The sequence below is a fragment of the Pimephales promelas genome, chromosome 21, assembly GCF_988280905.1.
Source record: "Pimephales promelas chromosome 21, fPimPro1.hap1.1, whole genome shotgun sequence".
NCBI classification, from domain to species: Eukaryota; Metazoa; Chordata; class Actinopteri; order Cypriniformes; family Leuciscidae; genus Pimephales; species Pimephales promelas.
In genome coordinates, this window is record NC_142789.1 from 12,351,176 (window position 1) to 12,372,184 (window position 21,009).

The 21,009-nt window shown below is 36.3% G+C and overlaps 2 protein-coding genes across 2 annotated transcripts in view; both read right to left on the reverse strand.

Annotated features, from left to right (window-relative positions):
* Nucleotides 1-9,522, reverse strand: part of dnhd1 (dynein heavy chain domain 1) — a 42,982-nt gene extending 33,460 nt beyond the window's left edge. The window contains exons 1-11 of the mRNA XM_089125151.1: nt 9,155-9,522; nt 8,913-9,083; nt 8,625-8,828; nt 6,845-6,955; nt 6,595-6,751; nt 4,776-5,027; nt 4,528-4,671; nt 2,277-2,352; nt 1,923-2,152; nt 1,536-1,779; nt 20-177 (exon numbers count right to left, since the gene is read on the reverse strand). Coding sequence (XP_088981277.1) covers nt 20-177; nt 1,536-1,779; nt 1,923-2,152; nt 2,277-2,352; nt 4,528-4,671; nt 4,776-5,027; nt 6,595-6,751; nt 6,845-6,955; nt 8,625-8,828; nt 8,913-9,083; nt 9,155-9,522 — 2,115 coding nt within the window. The remainder of the gene's footprint in view (nt 1-19; nt 178-1,535; nt 1,780-1,922; nt 2,153-2,276; nt 2,353-4,527; nt 4,672-4,775; nt 5,028-6,594; nt 6,752-6,844; nt 6,956-8,624; nt 8,829-8,912; nt 9,084-9,154) is intronic.
* A 2,294-nt stretch (nt 9,523-11,816) lies between these two features.
* zgpat (zinc finger, CCCH-type with G patch domain) lies at nt 11,817-20,682 on the reverse strand. Its single transcript, XM_039657625.2, has 7 exons — nt 20,556-20,682; nt 16,984-17,576; nt 16,051-16,184; nt 15,629-15,796; nt 14,946-15,062; nt 14,448-14,853; nt 11,817-12,162 (listed from the first exon to the last, which is right to left on the reverse strand). The coding sequence occupies exons 2-7, from the start codon at nt 17,529-17,531 to the stop codon at nt 12,024-12,026; spliced, it is 1,512 nt and encodes a 503-aa protein (XP_039513559.2). The 5' UTR covers nt 17,532-17,576; nt 20,556-20,682; the 3' UTR covers nt 11,817-12,023.
* Between the last annotated feature and the right edge of the window lie 327 nt (nt 20,683-21,009).

Here is a 21,009-nt window from a genome sequence, read left to right on the forward strand (position 1 = left end):
AGTATGTCAAAGTTAATACCATGTTTGAAAAAACTGTAAACTTGTGAAAAGTATTTGGCTCAGACTCCATGACTTCCACAGCTCTTTTCAGCTGAGAAGTGAGATTCTCAGAGCGTATCTGCAGATCTTCACACAGTAGCTTTAGCACATCCTCGTCAATGGTGATTAAGGTGGAGCCTTAACACAAAAACAGGACAAGAAATTAACATATATATGCCTGCCATAATCGCTTTGTTTTTTTTAACTGTATAGACAAACACTTCTATATAGAAAAATCCCACTCATTTTCTTCATTGAGAAATAGACTTTTAGCAATAACATATAAACCATTTGAGACAAACCTACCATGAGCTCTGAGGATGTTAAGAAATGGTATATGCTTCTATACATACCAACCATAATACTAAGCACTCGCAATGAATCCTAGGATTGACTAATGTAACAGCTGTAACTACATCATTCATCTAGCTGTTTTATCATTACTTAAAGGGGTGATGAACTGAGAAATCAAATTTTCCTTGAGCTTTTGACATCTAAGAGGTCATCATATTATATACTGTAAGTTTCAGAACTGAAAACGCCCTTGTTAGTCCAATAAAAGCTTAAATTGACACCAGCCTCAGCAAACGATTTGTTTTTCAAAGTGGGGAACTATGACGTCAAAGAGGATAAAACACCACCCCCGCAGAAGAAGATCAACTCCTACTTCAACACGGCCGGTTTAGCCCCGCCCACCGATTCGCGCATTACACGCATAGCTAAATAACATAGATGCCTACCTCGTGATGACAAACTGAATCGAGCTACCGAGCAATACAAAATATTGAGCAGTGCCTGGTTTTGGAAGAAGACAGTCGCAGCATAAGCTTCCTCTGGATTCCAACAGGACTGCATGGATCAACTTTACTTTTGATGACGTTCCAGCTGATGAGGGTAAAACATTGTCCATTTGTTCGCTTCATTTCACTGAGGATTGTTTTGTAAACAAGACTGGATTTGCAGACTGATTAAGATTAAAGAACGGTGCTGTGCCGTCTATATTGGATATATTGGATTATGCAACACACGGACTCTGGGTCAAATCATTCCGGTTGCCATTTTACAACATTGGACGTTTTCAAAATAATTTCCCCCAAGTGCATCGACAGGTAAGTCGAAACTCATTATAATATGCAAAACTGTTATCCACTCACAGCAGTGGGCGTTTACTTCCAAGTCTTCAGTGCGAGACGCCCATAAAAACCGAGCGTTTTTCAGGTAGGCTCAAAACTAGGGTACAAAATAGCCTATTACTTATTCATTTGGATGTTTTTGAATGCAAAAACCAAGCGAACGTCATAAGTTGACCTCATACAACAATATAATAATATTTAAAAAGCCAGTTCATGACCGCTTTAACAAAAAATGATGCACAAATTTCATTATATTATTGTAGATGTTTTGCAAATGTCTATGATGCAGTAGGCATCTCAATTTGGTGAAAAGAGAAAAAAAAAGAAAACATATAATTGGAATTTAGACACTTGGAAACACACCGATATCCTTTTGGATGTTGGAGAACTCGACAACGAACAACTTATTTGATGTAGTAAAGAGCTGAGGAATGCTGTGAACTTTGTCCATCCAAAAATGAAGTTTCTTGATTAGCTCCTCATATTTCAGCGGGGAACATCCACGCAAGGTCTCTAGAGAGGCTGAACCCCACTGCCTGGCAAACAGATGAACACCTATCAACCAAGAGCGGCTCTCACACTGCTGGTGCACCTCTGCAATGGCGTCCTGCACAAGAGAATCAAGGCATCAGAAGTGCGGTGTTTGTTTTGTGGAGTGGTAAAGCATCTGGACATATTTGCACTCTTTTAGGCATGGAATTTATTTGAATTTAAAGCATACACAATGTCAAGTTATAAAAGTAAGAATACCTGTGCAATCTTTTCCATCTCATTCTGAATCTCTTGTGCTCCGATGTGAGCTTTTAAGTTCCACTCCAGCAGTCTCTGTGACAGAGGCTGATAATGGCCTTGCACTCTTTGTGCCTGAACTCTGAGAGAGTTCATTTTGACTGGCACTACAGTTTGGGGTGACATTTCATGCTTCATTTGGGAGGAAACACTGTAAGGATCTGTTACTTCACAACCTTTGGCTTTAAATTCTGAAAAGAGAATGTTAAATATGATAATGTTATGTTACATTCGTCATACATGCTGATTGTTATTAAAGAATAATGTTTTTTTTTATTTATTTTTTTATTTAATGGTACATGCTCTGCTGAGTACCTGAAATGAGGTCTTCAACACAACTGTTGGGAAAACAGCCTTTAGAGTCACATGGCAAACTGCAGGAGTCAAATACCTGTGTGGATCACATCACCAGTTTAGCACACCCTTGTGAAAAAGAAGTGTGCTTAATAAATTATACTTGCAGATAATATATTAATAAAAGGGCACTTAAATTTTAAAATTAAAATTCTGTCATTACATCCAAAAACCATAAGACCTTCGTTCATCTTCTCGTCTCTTCATAAAATTAAGACTGAACCACTGTAGTCACATGGACTATTTTAACAATGTCTTTACTACCTTTCTGGGCCTTGAAAGTGGTTATTACATTGCAGTCTATGGGGGTCAAGCTCTAAGATTCAATCAAAAATATCTTAATTTGTGTTCCGAAAATGAACGAAGGACTTACAGGTTTGGAACGACATGAGGGTGAGTAATTAATGATAGAATTTCATTTTTGGGTGAACTAACCATTTAAGTGTACTTAAAGAGAGTAAACTTTCAAGAAGTTTCTTAACACACTCACTTTTAAAAAAGTATATTTTTGTTTACCTTAAATCAGTGTTTCTCAACACATTTCCAAGGGGGCCTCAACATGACTTAAAATTATTTTTAATAAAATAAAACAAGCAGGATGTACTGCTTGTACTGTCTATGGCAAGCGACGAAGTTACGACGTCACTGTAGGCCAAAACGCGGAAGCGAGTTAGCATTTTAGCACTACCGGTTCCCTCGCTCTAAAGTCTATGGGATTTTTGAATGGGTTTTTACTAAATCGCCTGAAATAAGGTCTGTGGTGAACAAAGCCTCAAATATTTTCACGTTTTGATCTATGACACAGAACACACAGTTATAACCTGCTTGTGTTTTTTTTAAACTTTATTGTGTCTGCTTGTGTTTTTAAAAAACTTTATATAGGCTTCAAAATTTATAAATTTTAGATTAACTTGTAAAGATTATCTTGATAGGTAAAATGTGTAAGGGTCACAACTCTTTGTTAAACACAGATCTTATTTTTTGTGATTTTCCAAATGTCTATGGGGAAAATGTATAGCTTTTCGATCGAAGGAACCCATGCGCCGCTAGCTTCCGAGTTGTCCTACAAAGTGACGTCATCACTTCAGGACTCTATTGCTGTGGACAATGGAGGCCCATGAAGTAAAAAAAGTTGACATCCACTGCCTTAAATGCTTATTAGTATATTCGGTAGTGCACTTTAACCATATTCTATAGACATAATTATGAACTAAAGATGTACTGTACATACATCCTATTTAAGTGGGGCAAAAAACCCTCTAAATTCAGCTAATTGGCTTTATACACAGCTGCACTACTTCCTGAACTTCAGCCAGCTCCTTGTTTCCTGTCTGCCATTATTGGACACACTTGATTAATACAGGTGTGCCTGATTATTGTTGTTGTGACTACTGAGGTCAGGCACACCTGGATTAATCAGATTGTCCAATAATGGAAGACAGGAAACAAGGAGCTGGCTGAAGTTCAGGAAGTAGTGCAGCTGTGCATGAAGCATTTGATATAAGTTTAAACTACAATACATTTTCATTGAATGGGCTGCTATATGCAGGCATAAGTTCCACATTTGATGCAAGGATGCTCTTCAGTTTCCGGTTGGGGAGATTTAAAGCGGAGGAAAACCGAGTAAAACGGGATTATGGCAGGGTCTTCCAAATTTACTGTCCTCCCGTCTTTGAAACGAAACTTTAATACGTTTAGATGTAATTTTATATATAGTTATGTTTATTTAATATAATTTTAAAAAGAAGCATAAACACAACGAGGGGTGTCTGTTTTGTCTGTTTTTGTGACTAACGTTTCTTTAGTATAACCATAGAGTATAAAATCCAATACAAATTCTCGGTACAGCATTGGACTCTACGATCGGCGGAAGTAATCCAGCATCCTTAGACCTTCACCGGAAATACCGCCGTACATAGAGCCCATTGTTAATTAACTGTACGAAAATATTACATTCAGTTGACCCTAAAGAATATTCTAATAAAGTATATCATTTTAAGCACTTCTTTTTTACATGGGTAAATATTACATCAATGTGGTGAAAATAGTCCTTATTTGTAGCAGTATACTAATACAAATAAAATGAACACTGCTACCACAAAGGTAACAGATAAATTAATAAGAATGGGTAAAAAAACATTTGCAAAATGACAATAAGTGTAAAATATGAGTTTTTTCCGCATGATAGCATTAACAGCTGGTGACATCTCACCCGCAGGACAGAGTCTGCTACTGATAGCACCGCTCCAAGCAAAACCTCTTGAAATAAGTGCAATGGAGGAAAAACAGTAAGCTGATCATCTGCTCCAAATACAATCTCTGCCTGAAAGAGACAACCCAGTTGCTCCCGTTCTCTCTGGAAGGTTTAAAAGAGAGAACATTTGTATTAGATTACATTAAAAAAACAGACATTTCTTCCTCAAATCAAATCAAATTCAGAATTAAATCCTTGTCACATACTTTTAAAACATTGTTTAGGAATGCTGTGATCTCACGCTTTGAGATGGTGATGAGGTTTTGAATAGTCATGTGGTCAGCTAAAGAAGCGAGGTTTCCCAGCGACTGTATGTCCTGCTCTGCCTTACTGAGTTCTTTCTGTAGGGTTTTAAAGTATGTGAGCTGAAGGTGTAGGGATGGACTGTTCTGGTAGAGCTTTGTGTGTTCCACTCTCATCTGGAGCTCCTGACGTGCTTGGTAACTCTTATCCTTCACCTACAAGTAAATAATGATTTTGTATATTTATTACATTAGACAGGTATAGTTCACCCAAAAATGAAAATTTTGTATGTATTTACTCACCCTAGTGTGACGTGTCGTTACAAACCCATCAGACTTTCTTCATCTTTAGAACACAAATGAAGATATTTTTGATGAAATCTAATAAGAGATTTCTGTCCCTCCATTGACAGTCTAGCTAACTACCGAAGTTTCATAAGGAGATTGTAAAACTAATCCAAATGAATCAGGAAGTTTAGTCTAAATTTATATTGATAAATGTTTATAAGTGAATAAAAGTTTAATTTAAATCTGTTCATCATATAAAGCAATCATGTCTCTTCAGAAAATTTGGACTAAACCGCTCAGTTCACATAGCTTAGTTTTTTAACTTTTTGAAGTGGTAGTTGCGTACACTGTCAATGGAGGGATGAAAATCTCTCAGATTTCATTAAAATTATCCTTCATTTGTGTTTCCAAGACAAAAGTCAGGTTTGGAATGACATGAGGATGAGCAATTAATGACAGAAATTGTATTTTTGGTTGAACTGAAATGAAATAAAGGCATGTTTACGCCAAGAACGATAACTATTCTATAATGATAATTATATTCCACACCAAAGCACGATATTGTTATATTTATTCTCAGCATTTGCTGCAGTTATGTCATCTACTGTTTTAAATGCTCAAGCTCTTTAGAGCAGGATGGATTCTGACTGGCTGTCACTGTTTTTATCAATCATCAGATGGGAAAAAATAATCAGCTGAAAGTGATAACGATATAGTTGTCATCTTTATAGTTGTGGTGTGGATGTGATTTTTAGAACTATATCTTCATTGTTATAGTCCTTGACGTGAATGGGCCTTAAAGGAGTAGTTCACTTTTTTTTAAAAAACTGATAATTTACTCTAAATTACTTACTCTTACTTTAAAGAAATTAAGATTTTTGATGAAAACATTCCAGGATTTTCTCCATATAATGGACATCATTGGGAACCAAATGGTTCAAGGTCCAAATGCGAGTTTCAGTGCAGCTTCAAGGGCTTTAAACGACACCAGACGATGAATAAGGGTCTTATCTAGGATTTGTTCATTTTGATGAACGAGTTTGTCACGAATGCTCATCACAGAACAGAGCAAGGCAAGCATTTGTGCTTATAAAACTTTTTTAAATTATTTTTTAAATGACTGATCGTTTCGCTTGATAAGACCCTTATTCATCGTCTGGAATCATTTAAAGCCCTTTGAACAGTTTTCAGTTTGCACTGAAACTGTCTTTTGGACCTTAAACCATTTGGTTCCCATTGAAGTCCATTATATGGAGAAAATCCTGGAATGTTTTCATCAAAAACCTTAATTTCTTTTCGACTTAAGAAAGAAAGAACATGGACATCTTGGATGACATGGGGGTGAGTAAATTATCAGCAAAAGTTTTTTTTTTAAAGTGAACTACTCCTTTAACACAAATGGTTCTAAAGAATGTCCTATGACAGGCTAGTTAAGTTAAGGTTTTGAATGTCACGAGGAAGAGCAAATTAGTGAAGTGCAACTGTTGTACCATACCACATCAAGTACTGCAGCACGACAATGTAGAAAACCATGTATAGAAACTTGAGCCGTCTGATTCTTTTCCAGAAGTGCACTTTGGAAATCTAGGAGTGTGTAAGTCCTTGAATCATCTTGTGGCAGCCAATTGACTTGCTTTAGCTCTTCAATTAATCTAGGAGAAAAACAAAATGCGAATATTATAGCAACACAAATCTTTAATTGATTTCAATTTTACTTTTAATATGTCTTGGGGGGAAAAAAAAACCTGGAGATATGTAGTAAGGCATCCCTGAACTGGGGCACTGCTATCAGCAGCTGAGACGGAAGGAAGTCAATCCTGCGTTCGACAGTAACCTTGTGTGCATTTCTGTGCCATCTGAAAAAGTTGTCAAGTATACAGTTAGATAACTGCTTTTATAAAGATCTGTATAATCAGACATTCCAAAGTTAACAAAACATTAAAGGGTTAGTTCACCCAAAAATTAAACTTCTGTCAATAATTATTCATCCTAAAGTCATTCCAAACCAGTTATGAAATCTGAGACATTTCCGTCCCTCCATTGACAGCTTCGCAACTACCACTTTGACACTTTAAAAAGTTCATAAAGAAATCGTAACACAAATTTATATGAATTGAGCGTTTTAGTCCAATTTTTTTGGAGACTCGATTGCTTTAAATGAAGAACAGAAAAATGAGAGAGAAAAAAATGCGTTTTCAAACGAAAACGTATTAGTGTGGACAAGACCTTAATTTAGGCTTATATTCACATTTAGGCCGTGTGTCCATCAAAGCGTTTTTAGCCACTTGAAAACGCTAGACGCTCTGCTGAAGATGCCGTGCAATGGGCGCTTGAGAGCGTTTTGGCAGCGCAGCGTTTTTTCCGTTGAGATGTTTTGTTGCTATGATACAGAATATCTGCAGCAGTTTGAATGTTGACAGTTGGTCGGTGTGGTATTAGTCCCGCCCCTCCTCCACTGTGATTGGATGGCTGGGTAAAAAGTGACAGTGATGAGTGCTGCGTTTTATCCAAAGTTGAACATTTTTCAACTCCCAGCGACCAGTAAAAACGCCGGGCGCTCTGCGCTTCAGTGCGAAAAAAACGCTCAGCGCCTCGGTACGCTCATGGCGTTTAAAAAACGCGGCGCTCCCATTGAAAACAATTGAAAACATACGCCAGGCACGTGTAAAAACGCTTTGGTGGACACACATGAGCGTCCCGAGGCGCTGAGCGTTTTTTTCACGCTGAAGCGCCGAGCGCCCGGCGTTTTTACTGGTCGCCGGGAGTTGAAAAATGTTATGTTATGTTTTGGCAGCGCAGCGTTTTTTTTCTGTTGAGACGTTTCGTTGCTCTGATACAGAATATATGCAGCAGTTTGAATGTTGTGACAGTTGGTCGGTGTGGTTTTTCCCGCCCCTCCTCCACTGTGATTGGACGGCTGGGTAAAATGTGACAGTGATGAGCGCTGCGTTTTATCCAAAGTTGAACATTTTTAAACTCCCAGCGACCAGTAAAACCGCTGGGCGCTCGGTGCTTCATCGTGAAAAAAAACGCTCAGCGCCTCGGTACGCCGATGGCGTTTAAAAAACGCGGCGCTCCCATTGAAAACAAACGCCAGGAGCGTGGAAAAACGGCCTTTGGTGGACACACGGCCTTAAACTTTGATCAGTGAACATAAACAAAAGCTCAACCGAACACGCGAGAACAAACCTCAATGGTTCTTGTGGAAACTTAAATGTGCTGAATAACACGAGAATGAACCTCATTGGTTCTCGCATGTCAAGCGAACATGCCTGAGCTTCCACAACTGATGTGTGAGTTGATGAAAGTTTATGTGAATAAAAAAATGAATTCATCATATAAAGCAGTTGTAATTTGTTTTACAATCACTCTATGGACTTTTTGAAGCTTCAAGGTGGTAGTTGCGTAGACTGTCAATGGAGGGACAGAAATATCTCATATTTTATCAAAAAGATCTTAATTTGTGTTAATGAAAGAATTTTCATTTTTGGGTGAACTATCCCTTTAAGACTAAATTTAAGTCACCGTTTGAAGGTCTTGCGCAGTAAAAAATCTCTGATACATGGGATTTCTCTCAAAGCTCCGCAAAGCACAGACTCTCGATACCACTCTGCCAGGGTCCAGATTTCAACGCAGAAGCCGTCCTGCATATGTGTTATAATTGTGGGGGAGAAGGTGTGGTAATCTGCACCCACTGCACTGCGGGAGACCACTCGCAAGTCATATGGTCTGATAAAAAAGCGCATATAGTTATATCAAACTAAAATATTCTACTGCAGAAAAATACATTTCAAATAGAATAATGACTGGCACCTGTAAGGACCATCATCAGAAGCCTTCAAATAGTAAAATTCATGTTCTCCCAAATGCTTTTTCTTGGCTAATATCTCAACAACCTCAGCTCCAGTGAGTGGTTTGTATTTGGGTTTGCATACTTTCCCTGTTTTAGTGTTTTTCTTTGGGACGCTTGGAAAAACAGACAAACTAGTTACAATCTTCAAAGCAAAACAGAGAATAAGTGAATCAATGGAATGATTCGGGAATGGTCAACTTACCTGAATTGTTCGACACTTGAGTGTTGAGTTTCTGTGACAGGAGTCACGAAACGGGGTCCTTCGTTCCACACAGTCTCTCTGACTGCCAGTCCAATGCCCATCTGTGATACCAGTTGAGGTAGTTTAACAACAGACGGATCATTTTGCGGCGGAGACAAGGTCCTAAAACTGAGGGTGCGAAAAGGTGAGGGTTCTCGCTTAAATGCTGGTGTGGCAGAAAGAGATTGACGACTTAGCAGTCGAGGCTGAGAATCTGCAGGTTCAAAACTACAGTCTGATGAGCAGTCAGACTTGTTTCCTCTTTTGGTTTGGGTGAGCGCAGGTCTTGCAAAGCCATTTCCTTGAGGTTCTCTCTTCGGTGATGACATTACTGACATTGAACTTCTGAGGAAGTCTTCTTCAAGCCCATCTTCTGAAAAAACAATCACTGTTTTATGTTGTCCTAGCAACATGAATCAAATAGCAGTATCCAAATAATGAGCACAGATCAGTTTACACTGACCACTAATACTGCATTATTAATTTCCATGACTACAGTATAATTAGCCTAGTAAGTTATGTACTGTAGGCCCAAAGTAGCCTACTTTTTAGAGAAAATTGAAATTTGTCTAAACTAATTAAAATGGTGTAGTTGTTGGAACTCGAATCCTTGCGAAATTTAACTATGCATGCTTTACTACATTAAAAACAAAAAAAACCATGGTTAATATAGTTAAACCATGGTATTTGTAGTAAAACTGTGGTTTGGTAATCAATTTTCAATTCAATTCAATTCAAAGGGGATATATATATATATATATATATATATATATATATATATATATATATATATATATATACTGTATATATATATTTCACACAATGTTTGGATATTTGTGTGTGTGTGTGTGTTGTGTGTCGGCCACTCATCACTGCCCGGATAAGTTTTGTCTCATTCTCCCAGGAGGAAGTTTAATTTAGAAATGTCATTCAGGTCTTTGAAATATGGGATTATATAGTTAGATTTGTTGCTTTAATAGAAATATATAAGCTATTATTCGGTGATTTTCAAAGTTTAAAGAAGGCCTAACGTTACCGTGTGTTTGCTTAACGAGAAAAAAAATCGCAAAGTAGCCTAAATATATACCAAAAGTTGGTTGGTCAGACAAAAACATAACAACTCTGCTGTTTAGCCGGAGTTGTAAAGAAAAATAAACATTCAACATCATTTAAATATAAATGCATAGTGAAGTAAATTTGTCCTACCTGAGCTCAAATCTCAGCGCATCGGTTAGTAAGCAGGTCTCGTTCCCTTGGGAACAGCCCCAAACTCGCTACTCGGTCTATGGACGGACGGTTACAATACAATTATTTTGCAAATAAACTATCATGTACGAATATAAACTGATTTATACAGCCCCATCGGAAAACCTCATTTAAAGGAACCTTGGAGTCAATCTGTTAGAATGATAACGCGTGCTTATGCTAAAGCACATTAGTAAAACATTAGGATTGGCTAAATAAATAATATTAATAAATATTATTTGTACAATGGTAACGTTAGAGTCAAAAGGCTCACCCCTCACCGTAGTGTAGGCTAGTTGCAGACAGTTATTATCCCTATGGGAAATATTCCTAGCCGGGTTTAGGCGTTTGGTCAGAGACTGATTTACCATGGTATCCATCAAACAAGTGACATAATATAATGCATAAATATTTATTTTAGCCATTGTGGTCAATTTCACACGGGATTTATCTGTGAAGGCCTGTGGTGTCTGTTCCATTAAGCTTATTGACCGGTATTTTAGATGGATTAATAGATGGACTGTCCTTTATATGCTACTGTGGTTTAAGCTTTCATTTGTACACCCATCTATCTTGCAGAAAATGAACCTCTACAGAAAAGTATGCTAACCACATTGTTTTATTAATGCAGTTGTGCATCCAAATGACCTGAATTCTTAAAATATAAACATTTGAATAAAAAATAAATTAACCCAGATGTGAATATCACAAGCCATTCTTTATGTGTTTTCTGTTAGAGACCAATATTCTGATGGGCTATGAACATGCAAATCAGTGGCATAAGTGATGTTCTGAAATGAGCAGGGAAAGCTCTCCGTTTTTTTTTTTTAATAAATCAAATGTAAATTCATGTCCCAGTTAAACTTAATATAGTCACATTTTCCAGGTTAAGTAAACATAACATCAAAAAAGAAAGAAAGAAAAAGAAACCAAATACAATTCTATTTTTTGTATTGTTCAATTTATTAGTAGGTTAAATCTCATAAAACAGCATTCACAGACACAGAGATGTATCTTTAACTTCTGTTTTAAAGAAAGCTGTTTACCTGTCATCAAGTTTTCAGGTCATATCAAGTTTTGATTTTGACATGACAAAACAGTAATATCTGAGTTGGTTACTTTTTTATTACTCTTCCCATAATGCCATCACTTGAGACTGGGATGTATCATAAAATCCAATCATATCATAATGGAGAAAATTGCCTCCTCTCATGTGACTTATATTAATTCTCAATTACCCCCACTAAACCCTCTGCACACGTTAAAGGGACTGTTAAAACTCAATGGGCCCAGGGCAAGCACGAGACGAGGCGTCCCGCTGTATTTTTACCTAGTGTTACTGTTGGAAAAGAGTGACTTATACACTTTTTCAATGTAATATGATATCTGTATTGTTTTATTTTTATAAAACGGATTGGATTTATACAATGGCACTGCCTCCATTGTAAAATGCTTTGATAAAAATGTATTTCACAAATTCATCATCATGTACATTTTTTTTAATACCCAAAAACTGTATTAATGTTTGAACACACTAAACAAAATTCCAAATAACAGTATAAAAAAAAAGAAGACAGTAGATTTGTCAGAATTCAGTCATTTTCTTATGCGTGTCCGCTTTCTTTTGCTCTCTCTGAATGGACTGTTCCTGAGCCTTAAGCTGCTCCAGCAACTTGTGGGAAGCAGCAAGCTTCTCCTCCATTCGACTGACCAATTTAGCATCCCTGAGGACAAAGAGAAAGGAAAGAAACTGAGAAAGAGACTAGTGCTAAAATAACAGTGAGTGTTGGGGAATAAAACTGAAAGCAGCAATACAGCTAACTTCACTTTTTCAGTGGTGTGACAATGGGTAATTAACAACAGGTAATCAAACATGCTCTTCAAAAAACAAAATTCTGATTCATTTTAGTGGATCGGTTTGCTCAAACATAGATTGTATAGCTGTTTGAGTTTAATGATTCAATTAATGATCATTTAAATGATTCAATAAAAAAGTCAAATTAATCAAATTGGTTCGTATGAACAACTTATTTAAATGATCTAAATTCAAAAATTAGTCACCAGAAAGTCTGAGGCTGCATCTGAAATTGCATACTTCCATACTGTAGAGTAGGAAAAAGTAGTATGTGACAAAACTGTCCAATACCAATACTATATGTTTTGAGTGTGCAAACGTGTTACTGAGAAACCATGTGCAAATTCATAAGTCATCAACATTGCTGAGTATTTTCTCTTTAAAACTGCAGTGATTCAAAGACGCTACCTTGTAACCAATCATCATTGATCGTCAACGAGTGCATATCTGAGCTGGTGTGAGTGGAGGCGGGGCTAATTTGCACATTCATAGAACCGCTTATACTAAATGAGGCAAGGGTGTAGAGTTAGCCTACATTCAGAATCAGATCAAAGATGAGTTTTAAGGGATACAATTATTGACTACATGGAGACTTTAAATTTAAGAAATGAGTCGTCAAAGAGTCATAAAATAGATTTATTTAATTTATTAATTGGGAAAACTCATCGAAATGGTCTACATTAAAAAAATAGTTATCAGAAAGTCTGATTCAGCCAATCAGTTTGTTCCAGATCATTTAAATAATTTAAATTCAGTTTAAAGCTGCTGTTAATCACTATTTTCAACTCAATCATATAAATAATGGTGATTTGGAATTATTTAAAGGGACTATGTGTACCTTTTTTTTATGTAATTTATTATTTAAAATCAACATTATTATTCATAAATATGTCCTCAATAGTGTACAACTACCTCTGCCAATTATCTGACTTGTCCTCGTAAATGAAGAATTTATTATCTTAATATACATGGGACCATATATATCTATATAAAGGCTAGATATGTCGTCCACGCTGCTGGCCAATGTAGGTCGACGTCTGCACCTGGCGGCCATCTCGTCACAGGCAGCTCGCTCACTCGTAATATTGTGTTAATGGTACATGTACTATTTAAATGACCATAACTTGCTCAATTTTCTACCAATTTTCAAACGGTTTGTTTTGTTATAAACGTCAGAGATGGAGTTATGACACTGCATACTTATGAATAAAGTGTATAAATAATCATCCAGATAATTATAGCCACGTTAATAGCGTTTGTAAGAAACCAAACCGTTTGTAAATCCGTCAAGATTTCAACGAGATAAGAGTATTTGTGTTCGTGCTGACCACTCATCTTACATCAGCTTGTCTGTGACAAGATGGCCGCCGATGATGACGATGGAAACTCCGCCGTAACACATCTAGCCTTTATATACATATCTATGCATGGGACGGGTAAGTCCACGGAGGTTTCCATGTCATTCTGCCATCTTGAAAAACTATAATAGCAGAGAGGGACATAAAGTACTAGGCCAATGCGTTTCCACAACGCGTTTTCGTTCAGAGCCAGAGTGATTTTTCCAGGTGATAGAGCTAATGCAGGAGAAAGAGTTCAAAAGAGACGCTGTTTCTTCTGGACAAGTAAGTCAATGTTACAGCCTGAATTACAAGCTTTTTTTTATTGTTTGGTTGTGTAGGCCTACTTTATTATATAGACAGATGAAGATTTATAGTTAAAAGTTGATGATGATATCTAATGCACGTAGGCTACTTCATAAAATATAACGAATAAAGAAGGCTTAACTACTTATTACAATAGTTCATGTTTTTCACAGTCAGTAATTAGTTCATTCGTTGTGTCAGGTTGCTGTTTGTTTGAAATAACAAACCCATTCACCCGAAGGAACATTCGACGAAGTGCTAATCATGCCACGGCTTTTTGGTACATAATAGTTGCCGTAGATGCAACGCGCATTTCAAAAATCAAAATACATTTTTACCACTAGATGCCAACAATTCCTACACATAGTCCATTTATTTCAAACTAAAGTGATTTGTTTAATCGAAATGAGCAAAAGAATTTGTCCATAAGTCTTCAAGAGCAGACGGTAGTTGAACTGCTTCCGCAACGCTGATAAGGGTAATATTGAGAAAGAAAATGAGGAAAGCATACCTTCCATTTCGTTTTCTAAGAGACTTAGTGAGTTGCTGAATCTCCCTCTCCACTTGAGTGACTTTCTCGGTGGCCTGGAACAGACGAACATTCAGTGAACGTTTGACGCTCTTTCCGCCCCTGTAGGCCTCTGCACCAGTGACGGATGAGCTTGATGAATGAGATGCAGGCTGAGATCCATCACCAAGCTTAGAGTTCAGGAAATCAAAAACATTGTGCCGTGTTGATGTGGAGGCCTTCCTCTTCCTCTGTTTAGCCTTGGGTTTACGCGAGGCCGGGTTAGCCTTAGCGATAGCGGCTGCAGTCTTTCTCTGAGTGAGCTCAGCACATATGTCCAATGAGCGGCCCTTGGGAAGAACCACTGCCTGAACTGGCTCTACACGACCAGAGAGGGTTTTCCCCAAACCTATGCATACACAGAGACACTTTCTAGAAACGCATGCACAAGACAGAAACGAGTTCTGATGGTTTAGACTGAGGTCTGTTATGGTGACCTACCTTTACCAAGCTCATAACCCATTTTCAGCATAAGCTTGGAGCCAATGCCACGTGTGTGAGCCTCCCAACCGCAAAACTCTGCACCGTTTACCTGGGCCATATCCTCCTCTATTGATACTGTAATGAGATACAAAGTCAACTTGATTTCAACAATACCCTGTAAATGTATTGAATAGCTCTAAATCTATGCATCTGTCTTTGTGTGTCTGAACTAATAACTGTTAAACTGCAGGTAGACATGTTAATGTGACATTATGTTAATGTGAGTAATGTAACATTATTCTATTTATTTTGTAAAGCTGCTTTGAAACAATCTGTATTGTTAAAAGCGCTATAAAAATAAATGTGACCCCAAAACCGAGGTACGGTTACACCGCAAATAAACTTTACAGCATGTACTGCTATATATATATATATATATATATATATATAAATAATGAGAATTGAGGGGGATATGCTTATTATTTGTTATGAAAATTGTCGCAGTCAAAAACAGCTTGATGGGTTTTAAAAATATTCTTTGTTTTTGTGTTTAAGCAAAATATAATTTATTTTGTTTTAGAAGAGAAATAAGAAAACCTGGACAGTTTTTTCAAGAGATTCGCAGATATATTTTCCTCAGACTGTGTGCATTACAGTATATAATGTATATTCCGGGGAATGGGGTAATTACGCTTTAGTACCTTTAGCATAGCCGGCATCACACTGGTCAGTATCATCCTCAGAGTCCGATGAGGAAGAAGAGGAATAATCATCCTGACGAAGAGGAGGAATGATCCCATCAGCCTCCAGCACAGCCTCTTTCAACAGCGCCGAGTTAAATTTCACTGTGTAAACACCACCTTCAATTTCTGGAAACAGAGAAGCACAATGTCTCATAAACGCTTGTAATGTCTTGCAGTGTTTTACCAGATTGAGTGAATGTACTGTTGTGTGTTTGTACAGTCTATGTTTGAAGCTGCAATTTTCCATAAAATTTCCCCTTGGGGATCAATAAAGATTCTCTCTCGGCCGTGTAAATTGTGGGGAAGGTCACAAATAAATTATATCATGCAGCAATATCCGTTCTTCCTTGTATTTATTTTTTTTGTTGGTGGTTTTCTACCTGATATTCTGGCTGGATACCAGATGCCATCTTCATGCTTGGCCAAACACGCAGAGCCCGACTCCATATTACTGATGTCAGCCTCCAGGAAGTCTCTGAGCTCTGATACACACACCACCTCACCATGAGAGAACCTGATAAAAACACGCTCTGGTCATGACGGTGACAAGATCAATACATTTCTTAAAATACCAGTTAACTTTTTATGAAAAGACAACTAGATTAGTGTTAAAATGTTATGTGGTGCAACTCCCCCCAAAAAGTAATTTTTTTAACACAAGCAATTATTATTATTATTATTTAAAAAAAAAAAAAAAAAGAATAGTTTTACCTTGAAAATATAATTCAATATATAAAATAAAAATAATATAATTTAAAATATTCAAATATAATTTATTTTTTTATTTTTTTAGGTAATTATTAAATGCATGCTATTTATATATAAAACATTTTTTTTATCTTGGAAATATAATCTTTTTACTTAAAATATTTGTATTTATTTAGGTAATAATTAATTGCATAATATTCATAAAAATACATTGAAAAATTTACAAATGAAAATTACGAAAATATGTTGTAGGTAATTATTAAATATAATATTTACAAAATGTTTTACCTTGAATATAATAAAGTCTGTTTATTTTTTAAATAAAAATAAATGTTAAAAGTATTAACATTTAGGTTTAATTTATTTATGTAGGTTAATATGGTATTATTTAATATGATATTTTTCTTTAAAAATATAATTAAAAAGTTGTGTGAAGTGAACACACATGTATTAAATGTGTAAGGAAAACGTTGAAGATTTTTTTTTTATAAAATGTAAACATTTTTATATCTGCCAGTAAAAAAAAAGACTCTACACATTGTATACCAAGCTTACTTTAAACATGAAAAAAAGTGTGTGTATGTGGGGGCATAAAATGCAAACACCTGCAGTTGTCCATGAAACGGCACTTTCCTTCAAGGTAGAAGCCACAGGGTTTCATAGATTTGTGTGTGGGATGAAGGTAAAGCACCCGGACACGAGCCTCGTCTTCGTCTTCCTCTGGCTCTTCATGGCAAACCACCATGGCGTTATGGTACTCTAGGGTTCCCCATGAGGTACGGTAAGGCGCACATACCTTAGTTCCACTAATATCCTCCTCTTCAGGTTCAGGTTCAGTGTTTTGTTTTACCTCAGCAAAGTCCTTTGACAGCTCCGCATTGAAAGCTGCAAACTCATCATCCAAAGTCGTCTCCTGGGTAAGCGATGTGGGATTTTGGTTAGTCGAGGGCTCCTCCAAAGAGGCCAGCAATTGGCTTTTTCTGACAGACAGGAGGCTGGATTCAGTGAGCTCAATGAGCTGCTGCAGGTCCTCCTTTAGTTTCAGCAGGTCAGCCTGCTCCGCTGAGCCCAAACCAGCAGATAAAGCCAACTCCACCTGCTGAAGCTGAGCGCTGTAGGTCTTGATGGCTTCTTCTAGACTGCTTTCATCCATGGTGAGGATCAGGCTCTTACATGACAGGAGCTCACTGTAGCAACACTGCAGGAATTGAGCATGCCAAGAAAGGTTATTATTAAAAACAGTCTACTTTTTACACATTTAAAAATCAGGGGAAAAAAAATATTAAAATTAAAACATATCTTGTGTTCGTGTGTTATATATGGGATATCTCATGATTGTGGTGTGGAGAAAATATAATGCCGGTGTTACGGATCAACTGGGGATCATGTTAACTGGGGACGCGCGCGTGCACGCAGACAGTTTTACCTGGATTTCCAGCAGATGTTAAACGGTGACAGATTCGTCACAGCTATTTTTTCACTGAGCAGATTTCCAAAGCTTTCCATTTTATTGTTAAATGTTTGCATCATATTTTGGCTCTGTTGTTTACTCTGCGCTGCTCCGCTGTATGTTTCAGACGCCTTTAAGGGAAGTTTTAATGTGCTTTAATTTCGCGACACACAGACCACGCCCACATTATTTTTTTACATTAGTTTCAATAAAATTTGTATCTGATGACAACTGTAAATATATTAAATAAATTATACTATTGACATTGTGTATTTGCAGTGCTTGTGTATTCGCAGATTATTGTTATGATGCCAATTTGTGGCTTAATTAAAATTGAGCAGCAATACTGCTGTGGTTAAAGGGACATGTCAAGCATTTATTTATTTATTATTTATGAATTTTAATGTTTCTGAGGAATGAGTTAAAACATAAAGCATACAGTACACTCCATAAATGTTCATAAAGAGTGGTGAAAATTGATAAGCCATAGCTTATGGATCCAGTGATTTACCCACAGCATTTATAGGGAATGTTCAACAAACATATTCATTAGCTAACTGTTAGCTAATGAATATGTTTGTTGAACATTCCCTATAAATGTTAAACAGACCTATGAAAGCAACAAAAGAAAGAAAAAAATAGGCAAATGTGCATGCATGCAGCCAGGACAGCTTTTTTGCCATCTGTGAAGGTCTGACCACACAGTCTCACCTTCTGAACATTCAATCTAAGGAAGGATGAACAAACTATAGAATAAGTTAGAATTACATGCTAATGAAGAACAGTTACTTGTTTTGCAATGTGTATAATTTTTTCTTACCCATTGGCCAGTTTGGCCTTACTGCTCTCCATCTCATTTAAATCATGGTATATTAGAAAATAAATGTCAGTTGTATTACCTTTCTATAGTAAGAGCAATTTAACACACAATCACCCTTCACTGAGAAATGTTCACATCTCCTCTTAGTGTTCCTTTATTGAGCAGCTGCCAAATAATGGTTATCCTACAAAGTTTTTGATTTGTGTAACTTTAATTGCATCAATTTGCTGTGGTAGTCTATGGCCTAACAACAATGACACCAGTAACATGACACTTAATTTATAGACCTTTTGAGCACTGGCATAATTTATATTACATAAAAAGTTGCCCAAACACATTTTTATTTTATTCACATTTATTTTATTTATAAAACTCATAGACTATTCTGTAATATTTCTTTTGTTAAAGATGTCAGCAAGTAAACAATAAAGCATTTCGTATTGTTTTAGAGAGGGTCATGACATTCATGTGAGGTGACAAATGATTAAGAGGTCAGTAATGTAGGTGAAAATTAGACATAGGCTAGAGAATATCAGGCCTATATATTTGTAATAAGTCATCATCACACAATATCATATGCTCTGCTTATTTCAGTAATACACTCTGTGTTTTTCACAGGACTTTAATCAGACAAAGTGTTCTCTAAATGTCCAATACAAGACATTAGCTACATTCAAGTTTATGCTACTGAGCATAATGTACAATGTTTGAGCAACTTTGCATTTCAAGGTACACATTCTAAAGTCTCATAAGTTCTTGCTTTCCCTGGGAATTGAACCCACGACTCTGGTGTAGCAAGCACAACACTCTACTGTTTGAGCTACATGAATGCTCAATTCCATGTTTTGATTGATCAAATGATTACATGCTTATACAAATATGCAGTAGTAAATACAAAATTGTTCTGAAAGAAACAAAGAAATTATTTTTTATTTTATGAATCTTTTGAAAATGTTACATTAAGTTCATGAGATAATTAACTTCATGATATAGATGATACGGACGCGTCACAGCTGGTTGTTCAAAAAAGAGAGCTAAGTATCATCAGAGTAAAATAAGCTGATAAGATAAAAATAATTGATCCATTATAAAATTAGGCTACATATGAAGAGTTCAGATGCAAAAGCCTCTAAGTGCCAATTGAAATGTTTATCTTGAATGATCATTTTTATCAAGCTTGTATATTAAGTTCAGTAATTTCACTTAAATGGCAATGATAACTACCTATTAATTTTTATTTAAGTGAAATTACTGGACTTAAATATACAAGTTTGATAAAAATCATCATTAAAGAAGAAAATTTCAAATGGCACTTAGAGGCTTTTGCATCTGAACTCTTCATATGCAGATCGAAAAATGCAACTTGTTGAAAAAATGTAAATGACTTTGCAATTTATGTTTCTTTTAGGTAGCCTACTTTAACTTAATCTAACGTTACATCTGTTGTTATTTGTGATTAGAACTCATGACAACACAAGTGCGCTGACAAGTCTGTTCATCCAATGAAAGCGAATGACCCTTGTTAACATGGGCGTGGTTTCTGAGCTTGACACTAAAGTATGTTAAACTTCTTTGAAAATGCGTCAAATACAAAGGAATATCATACACTGCAAAAACAAAGCGCTTTATTTGCATACCGTGTACTGGTAACTGGTGAAATATTCGTTTTTATCGGTGAAAAATAGGGCACGAATCTGTCGCTGTTAACATCTGCTGGAAATCCAGGTAAAACTATTTGCGTGCACGCGCGCGTCCCCAGTTAACATGATCCCCAGTTGATCCGTAACACCGGTTAGCTTTAAAGCTATGTTAGACAGCCCAATAGTAAGCACTCTCTAGCTAGTTTCATTTATATTCTAATACATTAAGTTTGTACCTATTACAATGGTTAAAAATCACAGACTTACATTTTAAATCTTCCGCTGATTGTGTTCATGGCATTGCTTTGTTTCTGTTTGAACAGAGACGGTAAACATTTCTTCCACTGCGAGTCACTCAACTTTGACCTCGCCCACGTCATCAGTCAGCGCTACCTACATCCTATCGCAAACCAACTTATTTACGTTTTTATTTTTTTTATTAAGGACCTAAAATTACACATAAATTAAAACTAAGCTGCTGTGTTTTTTAAATGCACTGAACCTTATGTATTCTTTTTTCTTTCTTTCTGGTGCCTTATGTTACACGTACATTACTTACTGTTCTCAATAAAAAGGTCCAATTAAAAAAATATTACAAAATATTACTCATTCCCAGACACTCCTTTTTTAATTTTTAAAACCCTGTACATTATTAACAATATCTAAACATTATACTTTGCATTATATTTTCCTTGAAAAAAAGGAAATGTAATGTATCATT

What these genes read in the sequence shown, in the direction of transcription:
- zgpat (XM_039657625.2), bottom strand. Translation starts at nt 17,531, where the DNA reads ATGGATGAAAGCAGTCTAGAAGAAGCCATCAAGACCTACAGCGCTCAG. An exon ending in GTATCCAGCCAGAATATCAG is followed by an intron (nt 15,797 to 16,050) that starts GTAGAAAACCAC and finishes CTCTGTTTCCAG; the next exon opens with AAATTGAAGGTGGTGTTTAC. An exon ending in GGGTTATGAGCTTGGTAAAG is followed by an intron (nt 14,854 to 14,945) that starts GTAGGTCACCAT and finishes GTGTATGCATAG; the next exon opens with GTTTGGGGAAAACCCTCTCT.